Here is a 23,489-nt window from a genome sequence, read left to right as displayed (position 1 = left end):
CCTGTCACAATTGTTAGATAATCGTCTAATTATTTGAGATAATCCCATTTATTTTGCATAATCGTCGTAATAATTTCCATGGTTTTTAAAAAAAACATATATTTTCCAAAAAAAAAAATTGTGAAAATAGCAGATCTACAAGCTCACAACGCGTCGCGATGCGACGCGTTGTGAGCTTGTAGATCTGCTATTTCCACGACAAGAACACGGTTAAATCGTTAATCGCAATTATTTGTGACAATTTATCTTCGTGTGAAATGTCATAAAATGTCGTGACAGCCCATGTAACCCCTCCCCCATCACCCCCCCCCCCCCCCCAAAAAATAGAACATAAACGACCGAGATGAAACGGTAAAATGTCATAATGACGTCTCAAGATGGTCTCGCTCTCTCCCTCTTCAGAGTTAACCCTTTAAGACCTGAGATACCATTCTAACAAATGTCTTCTAGATCCCAACAGTTTTCTGAGTGTGAAACGTACGTTTCTATAATCAGTGGTTCTCAAACTTTTTTCACGTCAAGGACCACCCAAAAGTATATGCATTTGGCCACGGATATATATATATATTCAAAGATTTGCTAAAAATTACACGATAAAAAAAGAAAAAGCAGATCCACAAGCTCTACCGCGCTACGAGCTTGTAGATCTGCTATTTTTGAATAGCCAAAGAAATCTAAAAATGACACACAGATGCGTTCCCGGTCTTAATGGGTTAAGTGCTAAGTGGCCGTCCTGTGTTTGTTGGCTGTTTGCCATTCAGATGGTGATTCCTGGACACTTCTTGCGAAAAGGGCAAATGTTGTCCAAATATCAACAGTGACCTTTTAGGAATATTCCGGAGAAATGTGGCGGCAAGGCCTAATGAGGGGCAGTGGTGGAAAAAGTGTTCGCACATGTTTTACTCAAGTAAAAGTATCAATACCGCAATGTAGAAAATACTCTGTTTACGAGTAAAAGTCTAAATTTACTTGAGTAAAAGTACAACGGTATTGGTATCAAAATGTACTTAAAGTACCAAAAGTAGAAAGTACTCATTATCCAGAATGTCCTATTTCAGAAGTTTTCAAATTATTCATGAATTATATAAAAATCTTAAGAAAATACTCAAAATAGCAGATAAAGAGGCATCGCAATGCATTGTCAGCTTGTAGATCTGCTATTTTCAAATGGCCGAAATGTATATAGGGTTGAAGTGGATGCATGTTTTGTAATAAGTACTGAAAACTGGAAATATGCCAGTAAAGTAAAAAAATACCTCAACATTTTACTTAAGTACAGTACTTGAGTACATGTACTTACTTTACACCACCAAACTTGTCTTACGGTGCTTTTCATTGTAATGAAAACACACGCCTTTTATTTCTATTCACTCAAAAAGGAAAGTGAGCTGAAATTACCTCAAAATGTTACCACCCACACACTGTCTGGAGTGAATAGAGAGTCATAAGTGGATAATGGATATAATATGATTCGATATGGCTTGATATTCAAGCCCACAGAGGAAATCCAATGTTTATTGCTTTAAGAGGCAGGGAACCCTGCTCTGTTGTTGTCTAGTTAGCTGTTAGTTGGTAGAGGAGGGGTGTGTGTCTGTATTGTACGTGTACGTGTACGTGTACGTGTACGTGTAGGGCTGTCACAATTCTGAAATTTTACTTAACCCATTAATACCTGGAACTGTGTCATTTTTAGATTTGAGCTAAAAAGCATTATTTTACACTTTAGGCTATTCAAAAATAGCAGATATACAAGCTCATAGCGCGGCACCGAGTGCCGCGCTACGAGCTTGTATATCTGCTATTTTTGAAAAATCATGAAAATGTGTGCAAATCTTTGAACATAATATATTTTTTAAGCGAACATTTTTAACTCAAATCTTTGCTTCTGGGGGGTCCCTGGAACAAAATATTTTGATGGGGGTCCGCGGCCAAATACATATCATTCTGGGGGTCCTTGACATGAAAAAGATTGAGCACCACTGATATAGAAACAAACGTTTTTCAGAAAACTGTTGAGATTTAGGAGACATGTAGAATCGGCTTCAGGTCTCAATGGGTTAAAAATGTATTGTCTCTCAAATAATTGTGGTTAACGATTTAATTTTATTTCCGTCGTTGAATTATGAATAAAAAAGTGCATTTCTGTTTTGTCTTTTAAAGGACGACTTCACCCATTTTCAACCTGTCTTCATATAATAGGTCCTCACTAATGCTCATGATAAAACGGTAACATTTTCTTCTACTCGGTCTGTGTCTCAGAGGAGGGCTGTGGGACAGTTCAGAAACCCGTCTACCAGTGACATCATCGATGGGGAATCCAAGCTAATAGAAACAGCAGGCTTTGTGTTTCTGGAAAGTTGCAATGCAATAATGGAAGCCATTGTTCCCCCGTTAATAAAAATCTAAATAAAAAATGTGAAATCTTGTTGGAAAATACAATCCTGCCTAACGATGATGTCACTGGTAAACAGCTTTCTGGACTGTCCACAGTCCTCCTATGAGACACAGACCAAGTAGAATTTTTTTTTACCATTTTATCATGAGCATTAGTGAGGACCAATTATATGAAGATAGGTTGAAAATCGGCGAAGTCGTCCTTTAAGCTCCGTAAACAAAAAGATGCACAGGGCAGATTATGACAAATAACTTAGATCATTTAACCCATTGATACCTGGAACGCATCTGTGTCACTTTAGATGTCTTTGGCTATTCAAAAATAGCAGATATACAAGCTCATAGCGCGGCACCGAGTGCCGCGCTATGAGCTTGTAGATCTGCTATTTTTGAAAAAAATCTTGAAAAAAAAATCTTGAAAGAAAATGTTTTAGATTTTTTCTTTCAAAAAGTTTCAAAATTTCAAAACTTTCAAAAAACCTCAGGTCTTAATGGGTTAATAACTTTATACTTACATTAACACATTACCCGCCAAGATATTAAACATCGTTTTTTTATCCAGATGCCAGCGTAATTACCTTAAAAAATAGACGATCTTTGAAACGGCGTGGAAGCCACGTTGCGTAAAAAAAAATAGCCGATCTACGAGCTCAAAACGAGTCCTTTTGAGCTTGTAGATCTGTTATTTCCACTATTTTGAAAATGTTTGAAAATATATGAAAAATGTTCAACCTGGAGATGATTATGACGATTATGCAAAAAATATTACGATTATCTCAAATACAGTAATTGTGATTAGGCGATTATTTGATAATTGTGACAGGCCTATGTGTATGTGTGTGTGTGTGTGTGTGTGTGTGTGTGTGTGTGTGTGTGTGTGTGTGTGTGTGTGTGTGATCGGGTTGGTGTGTGTGTGTGTGTGTGTGTGTCTCACCTCGTTCTCCAGGCCGTAGTCTTGCACCAGGCGTATGTAGAGGGTGGGGGTCCAGCCTTTGGCCCCCTCCAGCATCAGACCGTCCGTCTTGCTCGGGCCGGCCGTCAGCCCGTGGGCTTTGACCGCCGCGTCCAGGGTCTCCTCCGCCATGGAGCGGTAGGTGGTCCACTTCCCACCTGGACACACACGGACACACACGCACACGCACACGCACACACACACACACACACACACACACACAGCCCAAATTTGGAGTCATATGTTGTCTACTGACATCACAGATGAGTGACATCACACGCTTGGCCTATAAAGGTGAGAGAGCCATTCATTTATCCGCCTAACGCACAGACACAGACACATAGCATCTCCACTGAGAAGACCAGAGGTGAGATTACAGTATGTTTTTGTTTAAAAGCAAGCGCTGTGCGATCGGCAGCTGTGCGCTGCTGATCGCCACGGCGATGCTGTTGGGTTTGATTTGGTTGGCTTTGGCTGATAATCCGGAGGTCCCTGTTTTGAAAGACGATGGCGATGATCCGGCTGATAATCCGGCTGATAATCCGGAAATCCCTGTTTTTATAGACCATGTTGATCGGGACGTCCTCAAAAAGGCCTTCACCGTCACACCCCTGGAGGCTGAGCGGTTCACTAACTTCACGTACCTGCTGGACCACCCAGACAAGTGTTCCGGAGAAGACGTCCATCTTCTCCTTTTCATCAAAAGCGCCCCCGCACACGCAGACCGGCGGGACGCCATCAGGTCCACCTGGGGCAACGAGACGTACATTCGGCGCTCCAAGGGAGTCACGGTCAAGGTTCTGTTCGCCTTGGGAGCGCCGAGCAACGGCAGGGTCCAGGAGGAGCTGGAGCGCGAGGACCGCCTCCACGGGGACCTGATCCAGCAGGATTTCACGGACTCGTTCCGAAACCTCACCCTGAAGGTTATCATGCAATTCCGCTGGGCACGCCAACGGTGCGCCCATGCGAGCTTCGTCATGACGGCCGACGACGACACTTTCGTCCACACTCCTAACCTGGTGGCCCACCTGCAGGACGCGGCCCAGAGGAACGTCACCGACCTGTGTGGCGCGGGGCGGCACATCCGAGCGGGCCCATCCGAGACAGGAACAGCAAGTACTACTTGCCCTACGAAATGTATCCGTGGTCGACCTTCCCTGACTACACGTCAGGGAATGGGTACGTGGTTTCCAGGGACGTAGTGGAGAAGATCTACCAAGCCACGCTGACACTCAATGCTTCTATCCACATGGATGACGTGCTCATGGGTATCTGTGCCAACATCGTGGGCGTCACGCCACAGCATCACGACTTCTTTAACGGGGGGTGGAAGGCGCCCTACCACCCGTGCATTTACAGGCAGATGATGAACTCGCACAGTCATCACGGCCAGGACATGTATGACCTCTGGAAGGCGGCGACGGACCCGCAGGTCCAGCAGATCGCCTCTAATACAGACTGCATGTCGGTGAAAATGTCTCTCCTGTGTAAACCCAACAGGGGTGAGCGTGACACCTACCCGTGTAGGGCAGCCTTTGTGTAGGATAGATTGTGGTTAAATGAATGAAATCAGGGGCAGTCCGGGCACTTAGGCTCTAATGTAGCCTGGATTAGCATATCGCAGGTTCGAGTCCCGTGCTGCGTGTCCCTCTCCATCTCTTTTTTTCCCCATTTGTTTTTCTCCAGGAGGTCCATACCGACTTCCATCCAGTGAGTTCCGGTAGGAGACACAAAGGAGACTCTTTGTGTCTGTGTGACTTCAAGGGAGGAGAAATGTTTGATGGCAGTGTGTGTGTAGAGCAGGAGGAGAGCAGGAGTGCTCTACGGACGGAGAGGATATAGTTTATTTCCCAGAGAGGGACAGAGACTTTTAGTTGTGTTTTCCTGAACTGTTTTATTTAATAAATGCCCTGGCCACTTGCCAGTGGGGAATTCCACAACCTGTGTTTGTGCATGTCATTACACCCACAAACGCTCTCTGACACAGTCCGAGCCTCTTACACCAGTAAGAAAGGGGGCTGTAAACTATGGGTCAAGGTCAAGTCTATTAACTCTTTGACTGCCAGAGTATTTTCATAAAGTACTCCCCCAGTGCCAGCAATTTTCGTGTTTTTTTATTTTTATATTTTGAATTTTTTTCATGAAAATAATTTAAAGACACATAATTTAAAGGCACAGCACAAATCCGCCACTAGAGAGCAGCACATGACAGCTTGATCAGGTCGTTGGGTCACTGTCACCCTTCTTGGGAGATTAGACAGGGAAAAACATGAAAACGGATGTGACGTAGTCCCAGATTGTCTGATCGGCCAAAATTACGATGTGATACACGACGGCGATGACTGATCGTCACCCAGACCATAGATTATAGAAGAGAACCTGTCCGTTTGTTTGTTATACCATGTGAAAAACCGTTTGTTTACCTATTATGGACGAAAATGACCGGGGAAAAAAATCAAAAACCGGAAACGGAATCCAGGTCATGAAACCGGATGCAGATGTGGGTGAAGTAAGTGGAACTCGAAAATAACATTGAATACTAACTCTTTCAGTGCCACAATACGTCAAATACGTCATGAGGCCTAACGCCCTGTGTGCCACAATACGTCAAATACGTCATAAAAAAAAAAAAAAAAAAAAGTTTTTTTTTTTGTTTTGTTTTTTTGGAAAAACATGTTCAGAACCCAAGATATTATGATTTGAAGATTTGCTGCTCCATTCACTTCTTGTTTAACTTTTTACTGAAAAAGGCTGTATCTCGGCTCCTAAGCACTTTTTTTTTTACAATTAATTTTGGTTGTGGCACTCAGAACCAAAATTCCATAAATAAGCATGGCATTGAAAGAGTTAAGCAGCATAGCGCAATCAGAGATTAAACAATGAACGCGCGTCCAGCGCGTCGAACGCGTCGACGGCCAACTGGACAAAGTAGCTATTGACGCGTTATCGCGTCAAGGGCAGTCATAATAATACAAAACTCTCAAACCCAGTAAACATACATAAACAAGACATGGACAGGGACAGTTTCAGCAAAAAGTTAAAAAAAAGAAAGAAAAAAAAACCAGTGTTCTGAGAAAGGAAAGAAAAAAGGTGGCTGGAAATATCAGGTGCCCACTGTTCCGGTTACCAAGTGTGGGCGACCAAGGGGACAGGGAATGTCACATTCTGGGGAATTAAATGCTTTAAAAGACAACCAGTCAGTAAAGACAAACAAAAAATACATTTTAACCCATTAAGACCTGGAACGCATCTGTATCACTTTTTGATTTGAGCTAAAAAGCAAACAAAAGGAGCAAGGACTAGTAAGACCATTACTGTAACTGGTGCTTCAGAGAAACAATGCCATTCATATATATATATATTTGTATAATGATCTACAAAAACAAACTTTACAATTAATTACACACTTCCCTACAGCATTGGTTCTGAAAGTGGGGTCCGGGGACATCACAACCACTTAACTTTATCCATTTATATTGTTGGCTATTTAAAAAATAGTAGATCTACAAGCTCACAGCGCATCACTTTGTGCCACGCTGCGAGCTTGTACATCAAAAAAGTATTTTAACATTTTGAAAAATAATAATAATATTTTAAAATTATTCAAATAATTTTGAATAATTTAGCATTTTTTAATATCTTCTCTTCTGGGGGTCCCTGGCACAAAAGAAAAATCAGATGGGGGTCCACGGCCAAATATCTCGGGGTTGAGAACTACTGCGCTATAGTATATATAAAACCTAAGTAATATACTCTCTCTCTCTCTCTCTTTCTCTCTCTCTCACACACACTGACCAGCGATGGTGACCAGTCCACTGTCACTGATGTTGACGATGTGGTTCCTGCAGATGGACTGGGTGTCTTTAGAGTTGGGGTCGGTGACCAGGGGTCGGATGCCACTCCACGCTGCCAGCACGTCCCCTCGACGCACTGGGGACAAACAGACAGACGCACACACACACACACACACACACACACACACACACACACACACACACACACACAGCGTTTCACCCACAGACCGTGAAAACTAATATGGACAGCGTCACGCCATTGGTTTCCACAGACCGTAAACGAAGCCTATTCTGAAGCACACTGAGCACAGAAAACATTGGACGTTCGTGAGATCTGCCGTCAGCAGGGACGGATTAACCCCTGCAAGGGCCCCTCGGCCCCCCCCTAAAAAAAAGAAAAATTAAAAAGAAAATATATATATTTCTTTTTTTTTTCTTTTGCAAAAACGTTTTTTTGGGGGGGGCTAGTGCAAGTTACAGGTATGGTGTGTATGATATTAAATCCTTAATCATATTCCATCATATATGGAAGGGCCCCTGGAGCCCTTGTCAGGGCCTCAAACCCAGCGAGAATCACTGCTGTAAATACACAGGAGGGGCCCACGCACTTGATATTTGATTAACCTATACATTTCATTTTAGTACATTGTCGATGGCCGCGCGGCCCAGTTCCCCCGAAGGGCCCCTGAGAGCCAAAGGGCCCCTGGGCCACGGCCCCGGCGGCCCAATGGCTAATACAGCCCCGGCCATCAGACATCGCCCACTTTTTCCACATTTCGCCCTCTAGTGGCTGGGATGGCGTATCTTTCTACAAAAAATCCACCGTCTTTGGCTCTATACTAGAGATGCGCGGATGGCCTCTCACGTCACCCGAATCCGCATGTACAAATTCATTATCCGCCCGTTATCCAACTGCAATAATTATATTATCCAATTTAAATATCCGCATCCGCACCAACCGTTTTTCCCGTATGTCAAAATATTATTATTTTCTGGTATTCCCCGTTAGTTTTAGTATTAGTTGTGCGATGCGATCACAAAATGCATTGATTTAGCCTATGGAATGTCGGTGCGTCTTTTTTCTTTTTTTTAAACCGGTGCTGCGCTGAACATACAGAGCGCACTGCTCTGCTGCGCTGAACATACAGACTCTGTGCGGCATCCAACATACAGACATTCAACATACATGCGGCATCCAACATACAGAGCGCACTGCTCTGCTGCGCACTGGTTTAAAAAAAATTAAAAAGACGCACCGGCATTCCATAGGCTAAATCAATGCATTTTGTGATCGCATCGCACAGAGGCTGCTCTACACACTCACACAAGCACGCAGGGATTTAGCTATTTTATGGATAGATATATTAGATGTCATTAATTTATTTACCGCAATATTTCACCCGCGGTTTATCCGATATTAATTAATAATTATATTTGATTGACCCGCAACCGCGGCTAAAACCGTGATCCGCGCATCTCTACTCTATACCTTCCACGTCGGGCTGAGGTAATGGTAATCTTTCTAAAAATCCACCATCTTTGGCTCTATAACGTTCAACCGCCCCAAGTTCTCCCACACAACCATCCTTCTCCGCTCTCTACACTGGCTCCCCGTAGCGGCTCGCATCCAGTTCAAAACCCTGGTGCTAGCCTATAGGGCAGTGAAAGGAACAGCTCCTTCCTACCTCCGGGCTATGGTCGATGCCTACACCCCTGCCCGACCACTTCGGTCTGCCACCTCGGGGCGACTGATTGCCTCGTCACTCAAGGGTCCTTCTGGCCGATCCACACGGTCACGACTCTTTTCTGTTCTGGCCCCACAGTGGTGGAATGAACTCCCCACTGATGTCAGGACAGCAGAGTCACTGCCCATATTTCGCCGCAGACTGAAAACCCACCTCTTCAGGAAACACTACCCTTCCTCTCTGCCTGACCTACTTGTTGTTAACTAGTTGTACGAACGCTTGTTTTCTACTGCTGTATTGTTTATTGGATTATTGGATTGTTTATTGGATCTTGTTTAGTCGATACACTTATTTGTTTTAGCTCATGCTCATTTGATTTAGCTATTTTGTCTCATCTGTTTAAGGAAATAGGTAGCTGATATATTGCACTTTTACCTTAGCGCTAGGTATACTCTTGGTTGCTTGTTTTTGCAGAAAATGCACTAAAGACTTCTGGTGATTAGTAGTTTTCGTTCCCTACCTATGTTGAATGCACTTATTGTGAGTCGCTTTGGATAAAAGCGTCTGCTAAATGACTGTAATGTAATGTAATGTAATGTAATGTATACCTTCCACGTCGGGGCTGAGGTAATGGCGGATCTCGCTCAGGATGAAGTTGATGTCGTCCTCGGAGGGCGCGGGGTGCGCCGTCACGCTGGTGGGCGAGTCCGTGGTGCCGGCGATGGTCATCTTCTGCCACGGCAGGAAGAAGATGACGCGGCCGTCACTGGTGGCCGGGTCCAACAGGCCCATGTTGTCAGGACTGAGTGGATAGATAGCAGGATTGATTGATTTAATACTTTATTAAACCCCAAATGACTTTTTTTTTTCTATCGATTAGTCACCCCACGGAGACTTGAATTGGTGGGTTTCCTTTAGTTTTTGTCGCATTCCTTAACCCTTTAAGACCTGAGGCGATTCTTTAAAAAATATCTAAATCCTAACAGTTTTTGGAAAAAAATCAAAACAAAAAAATTTCACGATTTTTCAAAAATAGCAGATCTACAAGTTCATAGCGCGGCACTCGGTGCCGCGCTATGAGCTTGTATATCTGCTATTTTTGAATAGCCTAAAGAAATCTAAAAGTGACACAGATGCGTCCCAGGTATTAATGGGTTAAGCCAATAATTTGATGACCAGCAGAGGTTCCGGTAGGAGACACAAAGAGCCTCCTTTGTCTCTCCTACCGGTACCGCTGCCTACCGGTGCCGCTGGTCATCAAAACTAAAACTGCGACAAAAACAAAAAAAAATATCTATGAATTCAAGTCTCTATTGGGGTGACTAATCGGTAGAAAAAATGAAAAAAAGTGAACTATCCCTTTAAGACCTGAGGCCGATTCTACAAATGGCCGGTGGAGTCTCCGGTAGGAGACACAATGGAGACTCTTCATCAAAAATAAATGAATTCAAGGCTTCATGGGGTGTGTTACTGATAGACGTTTTTTGGGTGGACTACTCCTTTAAAGACCAGGCCCATTGAAAGATGCTGCACTCTTGTCTTCTACCTCGAGCCAAACCAGACTAGCACAGTGAGATGGGATTAGTTAAGGTAAAGGAGGAGCCGGTCAAAGAAGACGAAGACGGAAAGTTTAGCGGGGAGGAAGAGGAGGGTGTGTGGAAGGAGGACAGAGGCCGTAAGAAGAACAATGAAGAGTAGAGATAGCAGCGGGTGGGGGGCAGATAGAGGAAGGGGAAGAAGATGAGACAGAGAGAGAGAGAAAGAATTAGGTGTCTGGCATTTCCGATGCCGTTCAAAGGGCTGTGTTGGCTAGAGGCTCCCTCGGGTTTCGCTCAATAAGCTTCGGTGAACTTTAAAAGCCTGACTTGAGGAAGAGAAGGAGAAAAAAAAAGCAGCATATTGGTGTGTTGTGTCTGTGTTGTAATAGCTAAAGTCCTATATACTCATGGAAGCCACGCATCCCAGCATGCTTTGGTGAGCTCGGTTCATGTGTTCTGCACATTATCGACGTAGACGTGTGTGATCGCGTATAGATCACATCACATCTCTCTTTCTTGTATTTTCTTTTTATTTCGCACTTTCGCACAAATGTGAGATAGTGAAATTTTAGGCCTTTGTGTCGTGTCGTGTCGTGTCGTGTTGCACCTGTAGTATCCAGGGATCACAATGTGAACTCCGGCGCTGGGCTGGCAGATGTTCTCCAACTTCTGGTTGTCCATCTTCCTCAGAGAGTCGGTGAAGGGGCCTGTGGCGTTGATCACACACTTGGCCCTCACGTCAAACTCATCTCCTGGACCAGGGCGAGACAAATAGGACAACATGAGAGCGGGCACGAGAGATTCTCGTAGAAGATTAGTAACATCCAAAAGATTATAGGCCATTCTACTTCTACTGTATTCACTTTTTTTAAAACTCATCCCCCTTTTTTATAATACTGTTGTATATTTGTATATTTTCCTAGCTTATGTGAGCAACCAACTGAGTGAAAGTCATTGTACACTTCGTATAAATGTACTTGGCCAATAAAAGTCATTATGGATCAGTCTATGTTTCAGCCCTGTTTTTGTGGCTGTATGTCAAACAGCTATAAGGAAAATATCCTTGTAGACATTCAACATACAGCTACACAATAAGAGGTCCTCAAATGCAGGCGAAGTCAAGTCATTTAAGGGGGATAGAGCTAGATTTAGGTAGGTCTTCAGAACACTTTGATAGAGGAAGTGTTCTTCCTCTAGACTTTGTCTTCAAGGATGCTCTGATTATATGCCCGGTTGCAAACACAGTGGCTGCTGCGTGGGTCCCATTGGTGACCTTTTGGGTTTAGCCTGTCGGCCTCTCTAACCGCTGCACAATGATCCCTCGTGCGATCACACATATAAGCTTAATAATGTGCAATGCAAAATCCTGAGTGTTCGTTTAACTTTGGGAGCCCAATATATTGTCCATGTCTGACAAAAACAAACTTTTCAGAATTACCCGTAAGATTATCAGACTTCCCACACCAACACGTTCTGATATGAACAATAAAGCCATCACACGTTTAGCACTCACACTAGCAAATGACACTGATCAGCCCTTACATCGTCACTTCGAACTCACGCTAACCTGGACGAAGATACAGAACTTTTAAATGGTAAGAAGTTTGTTTAAGTAGGAGTTTTGTCCCTTCAGTCATTGCTGCACTAACCAAAATGCCTCGCTGATAGGATGGTTTTTATGTATACAGGGGACTTCATGTATTGTAATGGTGTTATGTTGTTTTGTGCTATATGGTGTTTTTCTGTTTGAACAGACGATGTGTGAAGATGAATATTCCTGAGGGGACAATAAAGACGCTTTTAAAAAATATATACATTTTATCCCACAATTTTGTAACCCATTTTTCCACTCAGTGCCAATTGCCTATGTAATCCTGGGCGCTACTCTCCCTCTGCCAGCCTAGGGAGAGCCCAGAACTGAGCTCATGCCTCCTTCAATGCACGAGTAGCTAGCAAGCCGCTTCTTTTCACCTGACAGGGGGAGTTTCCCCCGGTAGGACGTAGCACGTGGAAGGAACACGTTATTCCAACCAGTTCCTTTCCCCTCCATCAGGCGCCCCTCCTGACCAGAGGGAGGCAGTATAGAGACCAGAATTACTGCATGTTTTTTTGTGAGGGTACATACACTAGGGAACACGGGGAGAACAAGCAAACTCCACACAGAGAGGCCCTTTAGCCAGCCCCACCTAGGGTATGGGCACTGATGACGCGGAGAAGAGGACACGCCCCCCAGAACCCACAGCGTCCCCGGCGGGAATCGAACCCAGGACCTTCTAGCTGTGAGGCGACAGTGGTGGAAAAAGTACTCAAATTCTTTACTTAAGTAAAAGTACCAATACTGCAATATAAAAATACTCTGTTACAAGTAAAAGTCCAGAATAAAAAATTTACTTGAGTAAAAGTACAAAAGTATTGGCATCAAAATGTACTTAAAGTATCAAAAGTAAAAGTACTAAATATTTGAAAATAGCAGATCTACAAGCTCACAACGCGTCGCGCTGCGACGCGTTGTGAGCTTGTAGATCTGCTATTTTCAAATAGCCTAGGTATAAAATAGGGCTAAAGTAATGTATGTTTCATTATATCATAATTTACATCTGAAAAGTAACTAGTAACTAAAGTTTTCAAGTAAATGTAGTGGAGTAAAAGTACAATATTTGCCTCTGAGATGTAGTGGAGTAGAAGTAAAAGTAATGGAAATTGGAAATACTCAAGTAAAGTACAAATACCTCAAAATTGTACTTAAGTACAGTACTTAAGTAAATGTACTTAGTTACTTTCCACCACTGTGAGGCGACAGCACAACCGACTGTGCCACTGTGCCCCCAATATATAATAAATATTAATATATCAATCTTCTCACACACACACACACACCCCCACACACACACACACACACACACACACACACACACACACACACACACACCGGTGAGAACGTCTCTACAGTGGGCGCCGCACACCCTCTCCGCGCCCGTCCGCGGGTCGGTCTTCTTCAGCAGGTGGAGCACCTCGGTGTAGTTGGCCACGGCGGCTCCGTGGCGCACGGCGGTGAGGGCGATGGCCAGGTTCATACGGGCGTCGTTGTGCTGCCCTGTGGGGGGGAGAACGAGGACAGTGAGGAGAGGCAGGACGGACTCACACCGGCGTGACATCGATTCTCGACAGTCGCAATAGATTAACCCATTGTGACCTGAAGCCGATTCTACATGTCTCCTAAATCCCAACAGTTTTCTGAAAAACGTATGTTTCTATATCAGCGGTGCTCAAACTTTTTCATGTCAAGGACCCCCAAAATGATATGTAATTGGCCGCGGACCCCCATCAAAATATTTTGTTCCAGGGACCCCCCAGAAGCAAAAATTTGAGTTAAAAATATTCGCTTTAAAAATATATATATTCAAAGATTTGCACACATTTTCAAGATTTTTCAAAAATAGCAGATCTACAAGCTCGTAGCGCGGCACTCGGTGCCGCGCTATGAGCTTGTATATCTGCTATTTTTGAATAGCCCAAAGTGTAAAATAATGCTTTTTAGCTCAAATCTATAAATGACACAGTTCCAGGTCTTAATGGGTTAAAGGAGTAGTTCACTCAAAAGATTACTTATTCTCTATCATTTGCACACCCCATGAAGCCTTGAATTCATGGATTTTTTTGGTTTTTTTGTCGCATTCCTAAGCCAATAATTTGATGACCGGGTGTATTTCCGGTAGGAGACTCAAAGACTCTACTTTGTGTCTCCTACCGGAGACATTAGCATCTTTCCGCCGGTAATCAAATTATTGGCTTAGTAATGCGACAAAAACAAATAAAATGCATGAATTCAAGGCTTCATGGGGTGTGCAATTGATAGAAAATAAGTCATTTTTTGGGTGAACTACTCCTTTAAGCCTACTAATACTGTTGCTAGACCAGCAGTCCAAATGGACCCTTACAGGTCTGTAACTCTGAGAGTGTGCAAATGGAACCAAATGGACCCTTACAGGTCTGTACCTCTGAGAGTTATGGGTTAGGGTTAGAATCCAAATCAAATAGGTTGAGAATCACTGTGCTAGACAAATATAAGTGTATTATTATCACAGGACTGCAGACAAAGTACATGGACACACAGAACAGGACTTGTATACTATATACTACATTCAGACAATGCAGACTATACATTAGGCAGCTGGCAATGTTATCTATCTCGAGCTCCTAGACTCCTCACTCTCTCCTCTCCTCTCCTCTCCCTCTCCCTCTCCTCTCCTCTCCTCTCCTCTCCTCTCCTCTCCTCTCCCTCTCCTCTCCTCTCCTCTCCTCTCCTCTCCTCTCCTCTCCTCTCCTCACTCTCTCCTCTCCTCTCCTCTCCTCAGTGCCGGGGAAGAGAAGGTCAGGTTCTAAAATGTCACGGCCGTGATTGTTCCAGACGGTATAATTGGAGAAAATCCTGCATGCCCCCCCCAACCCCCAACCCCCAACCCCCAACCCCCCTACCCCCCAACCCACAGTCCCCCCCCCCCCCTTCCTCCACAAGACGAGGGGTGGGGGGAGGGGGAGGGAGGTGAAAATCAAACACAGGCCACTTTGCACCGAGACATTTCTCTCAGTGTTTGCAGCCTATGCAGTTGGTTTCTGGTGAGTTCCAGACAGCTACATGTTAGAGGGGCTCAATTAACTGAATCTTTTCTTACTTTGTTGTGTATAAAATTTGACCTTTTAAACTTTACATTACATTTTACATGACACCGACAGGGATTAATTAAGGTCTGTCTGTCTGTCTGTCTGTCTATTTATAGCCACTTGAACCCTAGTGTCCCTATTCTGGGCATGTCACAATAGGCGAACATTCCGTGAAAATAGCAGATCTACAAGCTCACAACACGCCAGCAATGCGACAATTGTGAGCTATAGTAGATCGGCTATATTCAGTATTTGGTGTAGAGGGAAGAAAGGGAGGGGGCCAAGTATACAACCCTGGGGGACTCCGGTGAAGGAAGTATATAAGGTTGAGGTGGTTAATTAAACGCATTAGGACTGTAAAATAAAGACATTAAGATGTCCCGATAAATACAAAGTACACATTGTCTACCTTTAGATGGTTATGCGTTGTTGTCGGGCAGAAACCTCTTCTCTCCATATATAAACTTTTTTTGTGTTTTTTTTCGTAAATGAACGCCCTACTTGATCATACTACAGCGTCACACAAAAGTATCCAAAATAGCAGATCTACAAGCTCGAAACGCGACACTTTTTTAAGCTCGTCGATCTGCAATTTTTTGGGCTATTTTTGAATTTGCATTCGCATCCTGAAAAGTAACAGTTTTGGACATTTCCACCCGAAGATTTTTTTTTGAAAAGTTACACGTCGTTTGTTTTTCTCAGGTTCAATAACAGATAGCCGAATTTTTCCAGAGCTAAATTAACCCATTAAAGTTATACAGTGCAGGTCCACAAATAACGATTTTTAGCAGCCTCTGCTGGTCATTACCGTCACTGCAGGCCGTTCGTTTATATCCTCTGTTACCCAGAATTCCATTCGTTTTCACCGGAAGATGGAAGCGTTTCAAAAAGCGTTCTTTTAATTGTTTTATGCGATCTGTGGATCGTTTCTCTTAGCCAGTGGAGCTTTAGTTACCGTGAGCTGTGTTTTCTTTTTCTGTTGTTTTTCGATCTTCAAATCATACAATCTCTTAAAATCAAAAAGTGTGAGTTTCCTTTTTGTTATTAGCGCGGTAGTTCCTGGCCAAACAGGAAACCGGTGCGGTAGTTCCTGGCCAAACAGGAAACCGGTGCATTTCCGCTTCCGTTTTCCGGCCAGATGACGTCATTTTCGCGGGAAAGACACCCCTATCACCGTTCAATAGAAAATATATGTATAAAAGGCTTTCGGGGGTGAAATTCATGGAGTGGGTGTTGTGAAACTTTTGCCACTCACAAAAGATATACAATTTAACTTTAGTTTTGTTGAAAAAGTTACCTAGTATTACTTTAAGACCTGGAACGCAGCTGTGTCACTTCAGATTTCTTTGGCTATTCAAAAATAGCAGATATACAAGCTCATAGCGCGGCACCGAGTGCCGCGCTATGAGCTTGTATATCTGCTATTTTTGAAAAATATTGATTTTTTATTTTATTTTTTTCAAAAAAAAATTAGGATTTAGAAAACATTTTTAAGAATCACCTCAGGTCTTAATGGCTTAATCGTATAAAATCATATCAGCCTTAATAGCCGAGCTATAGGACCCCCCCTCGCATCCTGACGTAAACACTAGAATACCGGGGGAAGTGGAGCATTAACGTGGTCCCTGTGGACACAAACCTGCTATTTCCGTCATGTGAATAAAGAGAAGACGGCTCCCAGCCAGAGACGTGGCACATGGTTGGCCGTCTTCTGTGCCAATCTAGGGCGACACATACCCCCACCCTCCCACCCTCCCACCCCCCCAACGCCCTTTCTGTGCCACGGGGCACAGGTCTTCCCAGCAGCCTGTCAACACATTGTTGGTTAACCCATTAAGACCGGGAACGCGTCTGTCATTTTAGATTTTAACCATTTTAACCATTATTTTATACTTAAAACTTACTTAATATTAATGGGGGGGGGTCCCTGGAACAAAATATTTTGAGATGGGGGTCCGCGGCCAAATACACATCGAAAAATGATTTCTAAATCCTAACTTTTCCATGTCAAGGACCCCCAAAATGATATGTATTTGGCCTGCGGACCCCCCAAAATATGCTGTTCCAGGGACCCCCCCAGAAGCAAAGATCGGAGTTAAAAATGTTCGCATAAAACATATATATTCAAAGATTTGCACACATCTTTGAAGATTTTTCCAAAGATAGCAGATCTACAAGCTCATAGCGCGGCACTCTATTATTGCACTATTTTTGAATAGCCAAAGAAATGTTAAAATGACACAGATGCGTTCCCGGGTCTTAATGGATTAAGGACCAGTGATGTGAAGAGCTACAGGCTGCTTCTGAGCGCTACTGTGGGTGTTTTTAGTTTTTACGTGGCATCTTTGTGTGTTTCTTTCAGTCGCACATAATCTGCACAGAAGAAGTGAGGATTACGTGAGGATTACGGCTCAATCACACATTATTGACATTACTGTAGCGTTGTTTTCAGGCACAAGAAGCACAGTGTCCTGTGTCACAACATCCCATTCTTCATATACTATCTATCAGCAGCAGAATGTACATAACATGTCAGTGCTTGTGGTTCGAGCCTAGACGCTGTTGTGTCTTTTATAGTCTATTATAGTATATATATATAGTATATATATATATAGTCTGTCTCTCATCTTATCAATTAGAAGCTCTGAAGAAATGATGGCTTCTGACAGACAGTCACAAAACCATATTGAATGTGTTTTTACACCTTCACCCAGCTGATCGCTGTTCAGATGGCTATGATGATGATGGCACATGGAGGGGGGGGGGGGCAGTTAAGGGTTAAGTGTCTTGCTGCAGGGACACTTTGACACGTAAACTGGACAAGCTGGGCACCTTGGTTTAGCCTATATCTGTTGCCAGATCCTTGATAAATAACAAAATGCATTCACAGGCTATGCTTTTCGAGAACGAACAAAACTATACTTAACCCATAGCGTGGCACCGAGTGCCGCGCTATATGAGCTTGTTGAACTGCTATTTTAGTTTAAATCTTGACCATTATGTGCAAAAATATTTGAATATACAGTATTCTTTTTTTTTTAAAGGGAACATTTGTAACTCAAATCTTTGCTTCTGGGGGTCCCTGGAACAACATATTTTGAGATGGGGGTCGGTGGCCAAATACATATCATTTTGGGTGCTCCTTGACATGGAAAAGTTTGAGAACCATATAGCAACATAAGGTTAAAAAAAAAAAAAAACTTAGGATTTAGAAGACATTTGCAGAATCCCCAGAAGCAAAGACTTGAGTTACAAATGTTCACTTTAAAAAATATACAATCAAAGATTTGCACCAATTTTCATGATTTTCATGCATGTGTGTGTTGCCTCACCATCATAGTAGACGATGGCTCCCACCAGCTTGTCTCTCTTCAGCATGGGGAACAGCTCCAGGGCTCTGGACTTGCTGAGCACGTAGCTGCTCTTCACACACTGGGAGCCCGCCACCAGGTCGTACATCTTGATGCCCGCCCAGTAGTAAGGCAGCTGCCACCATCTTGGGAACGACAATACAAGTGCACACATTGATTGATTTTTATCTGTGTTTAACCCATTGAGACCTGAAGCATGTCTCCTAAATCTCATGTTTCTATATCAGTGGTGCTCAATCTTTTTAATGTAAAGGACCCCCAAAATTAAATGTATTTGGCCGCGGACCCCCATCAAAATATTTTGTTCCAGGGACCCCCCCAGAAGCAAAGATTTGAGTTAAAAATGTTCGCTTTAAAAATATATATATGCAAAGATTTGCACACATTTTCACGATTTTTCAAAAATAGCAGATCTACAAGCTCGTAGCGCGGCACTCGGTGCCGCGCTATGAGCTTGTATATCTGCTATTTTTGAATAGTCCAAAGTGTAAAATAATGCTTTTTAGCTCAAATCTAAAAATGACACAGTTCCAGGTCTTAATGGGTTAATTATATCTCTGTTTTCTGTGGCATTTTGTTTTATATTGCGTCATGTTATCCTCTGATCTTATGTTGTTGTTTTTTTGTTTTGTTTTATCTCTAATGGTTATCATACATGCTCTTTTAGCTTGTTCTGTGAAGCATTTTGTAATTCTGTTTGGATCGTAATGATCATTGTATCCTGATGTGAAAGAAAATATTATATACAGTATGGAATTTTTTTTTATATATATTTATTTATTTATTAGGGAATTCAGTTTAGGTTTCACAGACAGGTGCATAATATATGCATGTACAGTTATATTTATATTTTTGCATTTTTACCCGGCATCATCTCTGTACAGTATATAAAACAAACAACAACCCAAAAAAATCCAAATCTGTTGGAAATATTTTATTTTGATATGGTGTCATAATTAAACGTAATGTTGATATGGCACGCTGACTATCAAGAAAATAAAAACATGGCACTTCAAGTCAAAAATGTTGCCGAACCCTGGGTTAGATTGACACGTTGTCTCTTACTCCGTTCAAGCCCGTGTCACGTGGCTAAACAAACACTCATTTGTGTTGATGTGATGTAGAAGTGACCGTGGCGTGGCGAGACGTGCACACGTGTACTGTAGGACTTACTTGTAAACAGGCAGCATGATGGGCAGCGGGCCAGAGAGGTGAGGAGCAATCTCCAGCAGGTTGGCTCGCTCATGAAGGGCCTCCTTCACCATCATATACTGAGGAAGAGGAGCAGCATGGAACCATTATCCACCACTTGGGACACAAACTGAATTTGCTGGTAATTACCATTGTTACCATTGTTAATTGTCGTTAATTACCACTGTAATTACCACCGACAGTGGCGTTTCTGGGCCTTTCTGGCACCCTAAGAACGATGGAGAACACATGCTGTGTAGATGCCACAGATGCCTACAGTATACCTGTTCATAATCCAACTTCATGATGGCTTTCTGCAGGTAGCGCACTCCTCCGTGGATCAGCTTGGTGCTGCGGCTGCTCGTTCCCGACGAGAAATCGTCCCTCTCCACCATGGCGGTCTTGAGGTCTATGTTCCAAACAAAGGGAGGTCAATAAAATCCTGATTTACTATACTTCAGTCACACCGTGGTGTGTTGTATGCCGAAAATAGCAATTCTACAAGCTCACACCGCATCACGATGCGAGTCGGTGTGAGCTTTTAGATCTGATATTTTCGGTGTGCATAAGGCTTAGAATGCAAGAGGGCTTAGCAATGATCATTTCCATTATGCAAAACGTCCCTGTGGTACGGAACATGAGGAACCGTTTTGGGATGGGCTGACTGCTTCAGAAAGGTGCGGTGGAAGGCTGGTCAGCACTGCTTTAAAGTGGCCATATTCAAATGTTACATTAGTTTAGTTTAACTAATGTCAGGGAGGTTGTGTATTAGCGAGATGTCCATTAAATACTAATAACAGTGTTGTGTGTGCTGGTCAGTATATTACCGTAATGCACAAGTTAAAAGACCATACTGGTGGTTTGGCATTTCTATTGACCTTGATTCACTGCATACTGTAGTTTGTTTGATATTCAAAGAAGCCACTGTTTTCTGTTTCAGTATACGGTATGAGACATATAATCCAACACACTAAATATCATCACAGCAGTTATTTTTTGTCAAAGTTACTTTAATCATCTGTGCGTTTTACTGCATTTTAAATAGCAGAATGATTTAGAAAGTGTAGCCGGAAATAGTCCCTGTTGAATAGATTTATGTACAAACTAAATTCTAACTTCTCAGATTTAACAAAGCCAGTGATCGGGAAAATGGTCTATGTTTATGTATGATATGACTGAAGCTGTGAATAGGTGGATGGTTGTAATCCTTTTTTTTTTACATTTTGTGTAATTTGTAATGCTTTGCATGGTATAGCGAAATGTTTACTTAGGCTTATGCCTACCTGTGTCCACTCTTGGACTCTTGCCTGCCTTAACCCATTAAGACCGGGAAACGCATCTGTGTCCTTTTTTGATTTCTTTGGCTATTCAAAAATAGCAGATATACAAGCTCATAGCGCGGCACCGATGCCACGCCATGAGCTTTTAGATCTGCTATTTTTGAAAAATCATGATCATTTTAGCAAATCCCTGAATGTATATGTTTTAAAGCGAACATTTGTGACTCAAAGCTTTTCACCCAGTGCCAATTGTCTGGGTAATCCTGGGCGCTACACTCCCTCTGCCAGCCTAGGGAGAGCCCAGAGCCGAGCTCATGCCTCCTTCAATGCATGAGGAGTGAGCAGGCCGCTTCTTATCACCTGACAGGGGGGAGTTTCCCCCGGTAGGACGTAGCAAGTGGAAGGAACACGTTATTCCAACCGGTTCCTTTCCCCTCCAACAGGCGCCCGGCTGTCATGGGGGAGGCGGTATAGAGACCAGGATGACTGCATGTTTTTTTGTGAGGGTATTACCTACCCTAGGAGACACGGGGAGAACATGCAAACTCCACACAGCAACCCCACCTAGGGTATGGGCACTGATGACGCGGAGGAGATATGATAATATGATGATGGTGAACTCACTGCGTGTGACAGAGTCTAAGGCACATCCTGACCCGGTGGCCCCTCCCCCCACCACCAGAACGTCAAACTCCTCCTCCTCGCGCAGCGCGCCGAGCTGGGCCTGGCGGGTGGGCAGCGCGCCGGGGAACGGGACCTTCAGCTCTGCTTCTGCTGCAACGTGGGCCAGCCGCGCCTGGAGAGCGCGCGCGCACACACACACACACACACACACACAGAGACATGCACACACACACACACACACACACATAGACACACACACACACATAGATACGCACACACAGAGAGACACGCACGCACGCGCACACGCACACACACACACACACACACACACACACACACACACACACACACGTGAAGAACACACACAAACGCAATTAGAAAATCATCTGGTTCAGACACACTATTAGTTCATACTACACTATAATAAACACACTACAGAAAAAAAACTAGGTTTCTATGTTAAATTCTATGTTAACTTCTACTGCGTGTTTTAACCCTTTAAGACCTGAGAAGATTCTAGAAATGTCTTCTAAATCCTAACAGTTTTTTGAAAGAAATCTAAAAAAAATATTTTCGAGATTTTTCAAAAATAGCAGATATACAAGCTCGTAGCGCGGCACTCGGTGCCGCGCTATGAGCTTGTATATCTGCTATTTTTGAATAGCCAAAGAAAGCTAAAGTGACACAGATGCGTTCCAGGTATCAATGGGTTAATTAGCCATAGCGCAGCACATTATGATAAAACATTTTCATGAGAGAGTAGTGTAGAAGAGAAACAGGAAATTGAGGTCAGAGAGAAGAAGGGAAACATGCGAGACGTGACGGAGTCGGATTCAAACTGGGATCCTCACAACTTCATTCATGTGCTCCGTGAGCCTCCAGGCGCCCCCCGCAGTGCATTATGCCCTGCTGTGCATTATAACGGCCATATGAGCACATCATGTTTGGACTGTGAGCGTTATATGTACTTATGCACGAATCTCACCGTATTAGAAAATGGTGTGATTTGTGCCTTTGTGCGCTGCTGTCGGGCAGAAATCTCTCATCTCCATATTTGATCTTTTCGTGTTTTTTCGTATATAAACGCCATACTTGATCACACTACAGCGTCACACAAAAGCATAAAAAGTAGCAGATCCACAAGGTCGCTTGTAGATCTGCTATATCCTGAATAGTAACAGTTTGGACATATGAGGTTTTCACCCGACAAGAGACAATATAATATCATGTTGGGACTACAGGATATTAAAATGTAACATTGATAATAATGTGCTTTAACGGAATGTTGATTCAATTCAAAATAGGATGCTAAAGGTTGAGGCTGAGTAAAGCAAGCAGCCAAAAAGTATTGTAATATCCAATACTGTCTTAGTTAAAATAGCATATTCACCCATTACTACAAAGCAAAATGATGAATATCAATTTAACTCTGAAAGTGTAAGAGGAATGGACTCTTCCCTATTTTTACACTTCCAGAGTTTAATAAATACATTTAAAAATCATTATGTATACGGCTCTCCAGTCTTTGGCCACGTCATTAAAACCCTCCACGTTTGATTAACAATGGAATAACATTTTTTTACACCCAGATCAACAACACCCAGATCAAAACAAATCTTTCCAAATGTCAGAATACAGATATAATCAATGATCAATCTAGCCGTACAAGCTAAATGATTGCATCAAGCCTCTTTGAGACCAGACGGAGCTATTTGACTTGCAAAGCAAGAGGTAGCGACGCTTGTGATTTAGGTCTGTAACAGTATAAACAAGATGATAGAATCATTCTGTCTAGTTTCTGAGGACGCACGACTCCTGCCGTGGAATCAAGTGGCGGCGTGCGTCTGCAATCAAGATAAGTGAATGAAAGGCACAGAAAGAGAGAGACTAGGGGTACAACAGTTCAAATAAGACAAAATATTTCTCTAAAAATAGCCGACCGATTGCTCACGCGATGCGTTGTGAGCTTTGTCGATCTGCTATTTTCCTGCGAAAGCT

At 43.1% G+C, this 23,489-nt stretch overlaps 1 protein-coding gene and 1 pseudogene across 6 annotated transcripts in view; one reads left to right on the top strand and one right to left on the bottom strand.

The window, feature by feature from the left end:
- gpd2 (glycerol-3-phosphate dehydrogenase 2 (mitochondrial)) overlaps positions 1 to 23,489 on the bottom strand; it is a 47,784-nt gene that overhangs the window by 8,895 nt on the left and 15,400 nt on the right. For all 5 annotated transcript variants that reach the window (XM_080422627.1, XM_080422628.1, XM_080422629.1 and 2 more), the window contains 9 exons: positions 21,492 to 21,663; positions 19,872 to 19,996; positions 19,570 to 19,667; positions 18,358 to 18,521; positions 13,293 to 13,457; positions 10,971 to 11,115; positions 9,434 to 9,627; positions 7,142 to 7,276; positions 3,329 to 3,504 (listed from right to left, as the gene is read on the bottom strand). In XM_080422627.1, coding sequence (XP_080278753.1) covers positions 3,329 to 3,504; positions 7,142 to 7,276; positions 9,434 to 9,627; positions 10,971 to 11,115; positions 13,293 to 13,457; positions 18,358 to 18,521; positions 19,570 to 19,667; positions 19,872 to 19,996; positions 21,492 to 21,663 — 1,374 coding nt within the window. The remainder of the gene's footprint in view (positions 1 to 3,328; positions 3,505 to 7,141; positions 7,277 to 9,433; positions 9,628 to 10,970; positions 11,116 to 13,292; positions 13,458 to 18,357; positions 18,522 to 19,569; positions 19,668 to 19,871; positions 19,997 to 21,491; positions 21,664 to 23,489) is intronic.
- Positions 3,727 to 4,889, top strand: LOC308080167 (lactosylceramide 1,3-N-acetyl-beta-D-glucosaminyltransferase A-like; annotated as a pseudogene). Its single transcript has one exon. The product of its transcript is annotated as a lactosylceramide 1,3-N-acetyl-beta-D-glucosaminyltransferase A-like (transcript).

Source organism: Gymnoscopelus braueri, assembly GCF_963280865.1.
Source record: "Gymnoscopelus braueri genome assembly, chromosome: 24".
Taxonomy (NCBI): Eukaryota; Metazoa; Chordata; class Actinopteri; order Myctophiformes; family Myctophidae; genus Gymnoscopelus; species Gymnoscopelus braueri.
This window is presented reverse-complemented; position numbering and strand designations above follow the sequence as displayed.